Below are 7,500 nucleotides of genomic sequence, written 5' to 3'. Positions count from 1 at the left end.
ATAAATATTTGCATCACTTGAGAAAAATCAAAAGAATGAAACAAAATATATGACAGCTCTAAAAGGCATTCCACTCTTGCAGGAGATTCAGGAGGAGCCAGAAGAAGAGAATCCCTCCAAGTTGGCCTCGATCCGCAAGGCCTTTGAGACACGCTCCATATCTGTGGATGAGAAGATAGTCGAAAGGAGAAGAGAGGAAGTGCGGCAGGAACAGACCATTCAGGAAGAAGAGAAGGAAAATGTTGGGGTGTGTAGACCAGAGCTGATAAAGATTTATTTAAGTTTTAATATGATTGCTATTGATGAATGAATTTATATAAATATTAGTAACTCATGGTTTTCATCCATTAATTAATCTTAAATCTGTTTTCGGGTAGGAACCTGTTACGCTACGTGAAGGTAGCCGTGTTAGTGCAGCAGAGCGCAGACGAACCTTCGAACAGAGAATGACAAGTGTGGAGGAGAAGCCTGCATCGCCGACCCCAAGGAGACCAACAGTTACACGATCTTTCAGTGAGTTGTACTTAAGAGCATGTTTGGATTGTCAAATTACTTTTGAAAAACTCTGTCAGGAGTATATTTGGAGTGTCAGATTACCTTTGAATAAACTCAGTTGGCCAGTAAATTTGTTGGATTAATTCATATAAATGGATTCTTTCCCTTCATAATAAACCCCTATAATCCTATTCGCTGTGATTTGTGGCTTGCTCCCTAATGTGCGGCTGGTCCCAGTCCCCATGGTTAGGCAAGAACTGTCAAAAACTGGTAACGACTGGTTTTTCATCATCAGTGCAATTTGTTTTATGTAGTTTCATTTAACATATCAAGTAGTATCTGGCAGATTTCCTCCAGCCACACCCTTATTTCCCTTGTATGTCCTCTCCTCCCATAGCCAATCATATGGTCATATTGTCACTTTCGTCATGTCACTGGAATATAGTGAGGGTTAAGTACTTGTTATGTTACACTGTCATATTACTGTTAGTAAAACCCCCCATCTTTTCCTCTCTCATATTCCTCCTACACCAAACTGTAATACAGATATCTCCTAGAATATATAAAAACATCAGAATACACATCTTGTTGTTTTATATGAATATATGATTATTTTTGGCTTTATATGCTTTTATTAAAATGTCCTTATTGGTATCTGAGTCAAAAAAACATTACCTGTTGATTGAAAATAATCAGAATTAAAGCAAAAAATAAGTCATGTTTTTGGCAGGGGTTGGGACAGACAAGCTGGAGAGGTTGTGGATCTTGGGGGTTAACTGCTTATTTTCCACATGGAATGGTTTTGTAATTTATGTGTTTCCTGTACAGTTACTTCTAAAATTGCAACAAGTAAATAAATCCTGAATACTGCAGGAAGTAAGCACAGGGAAACAATTTTTTTTCTGTTAATCCAAGAACATCACTTCAAGCCAGTGAAATCTTTCTCCAGGACGTGTGTGCAAGTTCCGGCACTTGAAGGGTACTCCAGGCCACAAGAGCACCTGCATAGAAAACATCAGAGATCTGAACCGAACAACCCCCGGAGAGTGCGATGGCATGGCTGGTAAGACTTAAGTTGGTGATTGTTTCATGAGAGACAGGAAGAAACCTTCCCTTTCTAATGGAAATGTTTCTACTTTTTTAACATCATTATTATTATTATTATATTTTTTTTTTGATATATAGATTAGACATCTGACATTTATTAAATGTGCTTTCATAGATTTGCTAGACATGCTTTTGAAGTTCTGTATTTTCCATTTTTATGTGGACATTTCATTTTTTTTATTAAGAAGTATTTATAACTGTACATAAAGACAGTGAAAGTTTAAACCACAACTGAGACTTCTTGACATTCGTACAGCAAATAGTGAGTTTGTGGTGTTACCCCTAAGTGGTCCAGGGGGGAAGTTGTCTGTCATGAAACACAAGAAGGGTGGACGACAGCCTGATGGTGTCATTCCATCACTCATGAACACTGCCAATGTCATGGACTTTGCCTTTGATCCATTTAATGATCATACCCTGGCCGTTGGTGAGTATTTCCCTCTGATTCTGTATTGTTATTATTATTATATTTTTTTCCTTTTAATTATTATTATTTTATTTTTTTCCTTTTTATTATTATTATTTTATTTTTTTATTGTAAAGGTTATATGAGTATTTTTAGAGGTTGTTTTTGTTTGAGCCTCAAATTATGTCACTGTAATAAGTTTTAACTAATAAATTTGTTATGACGCTGAGGTTTTTGTAATAATGTCACAAAGGGCACTGTAGATCATAAAGGTGCCCCTTACATTGTCAAGAAAGATTCCAGATTCCACATTAATTGATTGATATGTATGACGATCCCTCACTTTGCTACCGTCTTATGCTTCAGCATGTGATGACGGCAAAATTAATCTCTGGCACATTCCTGAGGGTGGGTTGACACAGCCTACTAATGAACCCACTGAGACCTTCATGGATGTTGGATCAGCTGATAAGGTATTGCTATTATTCAGTGGATGCTTGATTATTTAGTATAATGGTTTTATAGTGCTTTCTAATGTGAAGAGTAATGGCTATGTTGAAAAATGTGATAAGGAAATTTAATAGGTTGTAGGCAGTTGGTAAATTTGGACTTTTAGAGTATTGCAGGCCATAGAGACAAGAGCTGACTTATTTTTTCTATTAATGGTAAAAGAATGTATGTATAACCTTTTATTATTTACAGATCACCATCCTCAAGTGGCATCCCTTAGCAGCAGGTGTTTTAGCAGTCGCCACAGGGGACCTCACTGTGAAGATCTGGGACCTACATAGTAGAACTGTGTCACTTACTCTTGCACCTCATCCTGACCAGGTGTGTTCATTTATCATTAAGTGTTAGTCTTTTAAGTAGTTCCTATGAACATAATGTCTGAGCTCATTAAGTGGTCTGATATGTTATACATGTCTGAACTGATAATCAGTAGATTATTATAGTCATTATTATCTTGAATGAAAGTAACTTTAACCTGTTGATGTTGATAACATTAGTGATGATAATGATAGTAGTAGAAATTAAACATGAGGGGTATGAGATTAACCAGTGAGTTTGACTATTTGTTGACTAAGTGTTTCTGAAGCCACCTGTGTGTAAACAACATTGATAAAACAGAACTACAGTGACCAATGCATGGTATATGGTACTTTTCATCTTGAGAATAACTGTGCTTATTATATGTTACAGTAGATTTTAGAAATGTTACAACCTTCATTTACCTTTGCTACAAAATTGCCTATAATGAAAATGTTCATTATACACAGATATTTTCCATGGCCTGGAGTCCATGTGGTAGATATCTGGCCACAATGTGCCGTGATAGCCATATCCGTGTGTACGACCCACGCAAGTCCACCGAGCCCATTCGTGAGGGTAATGGGCCAGTGGGAGTGCGGGGAGCAAGAGTCCTCTGGGCACTCGATGGCAAATTCATAGTCACTGTTGGATTTAGCAAGTAAGTTTGATTTATTGACCCCCCCCCCCCCATTGCAAGCATCTGAAAGGAAATCTCATAAATATAGTGTTTGTGTGATATTTGTAATAGTAGAAAAGGTATATGCTGATCACAAATCTGCAAAATTTATAATTCCTCTTCTACAGGCTATCAGAAAGGCAGATCAGTGTGTACAAGGCAAGTGAGTTGTCCAAGCCAGCCAACACAGTCACCACTGACATCAGCCCGGCAATGCTGATTCCCTTCTATGATTCTGATTCATCAACGCTCTTTGCTACAGGAAAAGTAAGATAGCGAATGTGCTAGGTTGTGTATTTTGTTTTTATATTTTATGATGGATTTCCCTTTATATTTTGTAATGGATTTGTCTTTGTATTTCGTTTTGTAATGCCTTCTTTTTCTTTTCTATTATTTATGTACTCTTTCCCCACTTCCTTTTGCTGGTTCTTTTCTTTCCATCTTTTCTACTCACATGCCTATTCTCTTTTCTCCTCCTCCTCCTCCTCCTCCTCCTCCTCCTCCTCCTCCTCCTCCTCCTCCATCCCTAACTCATAACTATTGTAGTATTTCATATAGGTAAAACTAGTGTTTATACCTGATATAACATTGAGCCTCCTCCTCCTCCTCCTCCTCCTCCTCCTCCTCCTCCTCCTCCTCCTCCTCCTCCTCCTCCTCCTCCTCCTCCTCCTCCTCCTCCTCCTCCTCCTCCCCCCCTCCTCCTCCCCCTCCTCCTCCCCCTCCTCCTCCCCCTCCCCCTCCTCCTCCTCCTCCTCCTCCTCCTCCTCCTCCTCCTCCTCCTCCTCCTCCTCCTCCTCCTCCTCCTCTCTTAATCTCTTACTCTCTTACTCTCTTACTCTCTTCCTCTCCTCCTATTCCTCCTCCATCCTTATCTCATAACTATTGCAGTATTTCAGATTGATAATAATGGTGTTTACACCGGACATGACATTGATCTGTGCTAGATTTAGATGTATTATCTAAACATTTAATTTTTCTCCTTCTTAGGGTGATAGCACCATCTTTGCCTACGAGATAGGGAGCGATTACCCACACCTGTTTCCATTGTCCAACCACAAGTGTGGAAGTGTGCATCAGGTATGTTGATATGCAGTTGTGTTCTTACATTTTAGCAATTATATTTTGTATGAAAACAGGTTCTTTTAAAGAGGCATTCAAATTTTATAATGTTTCACTTCACAGTATTATGATGAATCATAGAATCCTAATGAATCAAAGAATAATTCTGAGTTAATGATATAATGGTGATAATTGGTTTACTTCCACAGGGATTGGTCTTGTTGCCAAAGCAGATGTGCGATGTGCGGCAAGTGGAATTCTGCAAGGCATTGAGATTAACCTCTTCTATTCTTGAGCCCCTCTCCTTCACCGTGCCCAGAGTAAAGGTAGGTTCTGGTTCTTTTCTGATATATTGATTGTTTTTGTAATACCCTGAGATTTTAAAGTATTATTATTTTTTTGACTGAAAATTGATAGTGGCTGTTATATATATATATATATATATATATATATATATATATATATATATATATATATATATATATATGCATGTATGTATGTATGTATGTATGTATGTATGTTTTCACAGAGATTTCCCTTTAGTATTACCATTACAGTTCTTAACCCATTGGCGACAGGTATAGAAAACTAAAAAAAACTCTACGCTCTGGCGAACCACGGCAACGCGCCAACCTTGAGCGTGTGAATTTGGTACATCAAGCCGAATCATTGCCTCAGGGCACTTTGGCGCTCCGCCGCGGCGGACAGCCGCACGTCACATTTCGAGCGTATTGTTATGACGCCTATAGGCGTGACCTGTCGCCATTGGGTTAAGTAATTGATATAACTGTTGCTCTTGTTTACATCAGCCAATAACTCATTTGTTGCATAACTTCTTCCAGACGGAGCTGTTCCAGGACGACCTCTTCCCACCAACCTTCGTCAGTTGGGAGCCTGTGATGACAGCTGCCGAGTGGCTCGGAGGGACAAACCGCCCGCCACAGACACAATCCCTGCAGCCAGAAGATATGATTAGCTGTAAGTATTTGGTATTAGAGATTGATTCATTATTATCTCAACAGTTGTTTTATTTTTATTTTTGCATAGTTTGCTTTACATTATTTTCACTTCATGGCATGGTTCTGGACATTCCTATAAGACCAACATTCCTTTTTTCCTGCAGTGTCTGAGAGCCGTGAGCAGCAGTCCCCGGTGGCACCCCCAACTTACGGCGGATCCCAGACTCACATCCGGCACGAGACCCCACCTTTCCTTAAGGGCATGGTACCTAATGAAGTCCGACAGACTCAGCACAAGGTTTGATACAAAACAGAGGAGCCCACCCACTCTTCCCCTGGTTTCAGTTGATTTTATATTTATTTGTTTATTATTCTGTTCATTTGGTACTTTTTTTTTCTTAGGAGTAACAAGTTTTGATTAATTTTAAATTTGTTCTTAACTTATTAAAACATTTCGGGAAGGGATAGAGGAGCTTAATGGCAAGTTGCTCTTGAGGAAATTGGCCTTTCGTTTTTTGTTTTTTTTCCTGTTTATCGTATTTTGACTAAAAGTTTCTCAATAGTATAGATTTTTATTTTCATTTTGCCAGAAATATAGCCAAAAATTAACATTGCTCTCAAGCAGTGAAGTGAGAAATCAGTACATTGTTCAACTTATGTAGGGAAATTAAGAAGCTTATTATGTTGCAGAAGCCACCACCACTTTGGAATGTCAGTGGCATTTTTCTTTTTCTTTCTTTCACAGTTTCTTATTTGCATGTTCATTATTAAGGATAAGATATAATATAATGCATGTTGAACATACTGAACACATAATGTTGCTTGTGAAGTAGGGCATATTTCATCTGTTTGACAATTTTCTTTCTCTTCTTTTTTGTCTAGATGTTCTTTTGACTTCTAGACTTATATTTTTTTGTATTTGCAATACCTTATTTTATTTGAAATATATTTCACCTCTTGTGTTAAGCTAAAAGATATAATATGCTGGGAATTCCCCTTAAAATTATCATGCACTAGTTATTCTCACAGGAAAATCTTTAAATCTGTATGGCTCTTTTAAATCTTATTTGTGAAATTTACATATTGTATTTTTCATTATTACATGACAAGAGGTATTCTGGATGAAGTACAGAAGAGACACTGAAGAAGAGAAAGGAAATGTATTCAAGTATATATATAAACATATGCCCCTCACAGTGAGCAGCATTCCATGGAAATGTTTTGCATATATGTCTAAAATAGATAGCCTTAAAGTGTTAGTTTTAGGGCAGCATGATCAACAGGTGAATCTTGGTCTAAGATTGTCTATGATCCCCTGGGTCATATCAACATGTGCTTGCAGAATTTTTTGCCACTGCACCTCAGCACCTATGTTTCACTATTTGCTGCATTGTGTAAGTCTGAGTTTCATCTGTTTATCAAGCAGGCAAGCAGGGTTTTCTTCTACTGAATTAAGTACTAAAGTTTGTGTGACTTTGTCACCCTTATTTAGACTGAGCACTGTAATGGAAGTCAAGCTATAGTTTATCAATTTGTTGCTCGTTCATTAAGTTGTGTTGCTTTTGATATCGAAGACGAGTTGATTTCTTAATTAGAAAAATATTTTATGTTAGATTTTATTTGCAAATATATTTCAACATAGGTTTAAAGAGTTACCAGTTATTGTGAGATTACACAGAATCTAGATTTACTTATAGATAGCCCAACTATAAAGCACATTATTCACAGTTATTTTACACTTTCTTCTCTTTCGTGTAGAATTTTATGCATTTGCACACTGTAGATTTTGGTGAAATGACATCATCACGTTTGTACTGTCATGTACAAAATCTTGCTTCTTTTTTTCTTCTTTTTCACACATTTGTGACCAAGTGTTTTGATTGTGAAAGTCAAACACCTTTGATTCAAGAGTTCAGACCCATCACCAGTTTCAAAGAAATAGAAAGAGAAAAGAAAAAGTATAAAAGAATTTAAAAAGCACAAATGGT

At 37.5% G+C, this 7,500-nt stretch overlaps 1 protein-coding gene across 3 annotated transcripts in view; it reads left to right on the top strand.

The window, feature by feature from the left end:
* Nucleotides 1-7,500, top strand: part of LOC125042671 (coronin-7-like) — a 28,016-nt gene that overhangs the window by 12,773 nt on the left and 7,743 nt on the right. For all 3 annotated transcript variants that reach the window (XM_047638474.1, XM_047638473.1, XM_047638472.1), the window contains 12 exons: nucleotides 83-247; nucleotides 378-513; nucleotides 1,445-1,558; nucleotides 1,859-2,029; nucleotides 2,375-2,481; nucleotides 2,711-2,839; nucleotides 3,286-3,476; nucleotides 3,623-3,761; nucleotides 4,482-4,571; nucleotides 4,763-4,879; nucleotides 5,396-5,531; nucleotides 5,677-5,810. In XM_047638474.1, coding sequence (XP_047494430.1) covers nucleotides 83-247; nucleotides 378-513; nucleotides 1,445-1,558; nucleotides 1,859-2,029; nucleotides 2,375-2,481; nucleotides 2,711-2,839; nucleotides 3,286-3,476; nucleotides 3,623-3,761; nucleotides 4,482-4,571; nucleotides 4,763-4,879; nucleotides 5,396-5,531; nucleotides 5,677-5,810 — 1,629 coding nt within the window. The remainder of the gene's footprint in view (nucleotides 1-82; nucleotides 248-377; nucleotides 514-1,444; nucleotides 1,559-1,858; nucleotides 2,030-2,374; nucleotides 2,482-2,710; nucleotides 2,840-3,285; nucleotides 3,477-3,622; nucleotides 3,762-4,481; nucleotides 4,572-4,762; nucleotides 4,880-5,395; nucleotides 5,532-5,676; nucleotides 5,811-7,500) is intronic.

Source organism: Penaeus chinensis, chromosome 32, assembly GCF_019202785.1.
Source record: "Penaeus chinensis breed Huanghai No. 1 chromosome 32, ASM1920278v2, whole genome shotgun sequence".
NCBI lineage: Eukaryota > Metazoa > Arthropoda > Malacostraca > Decapoda > Penaeidae > Penaeus > Penaeus chinensis.
Note: the sequence above shows the minus strand (reverse complement) of the source record. Positions and strands in the feature narration are given on the sequence as shown.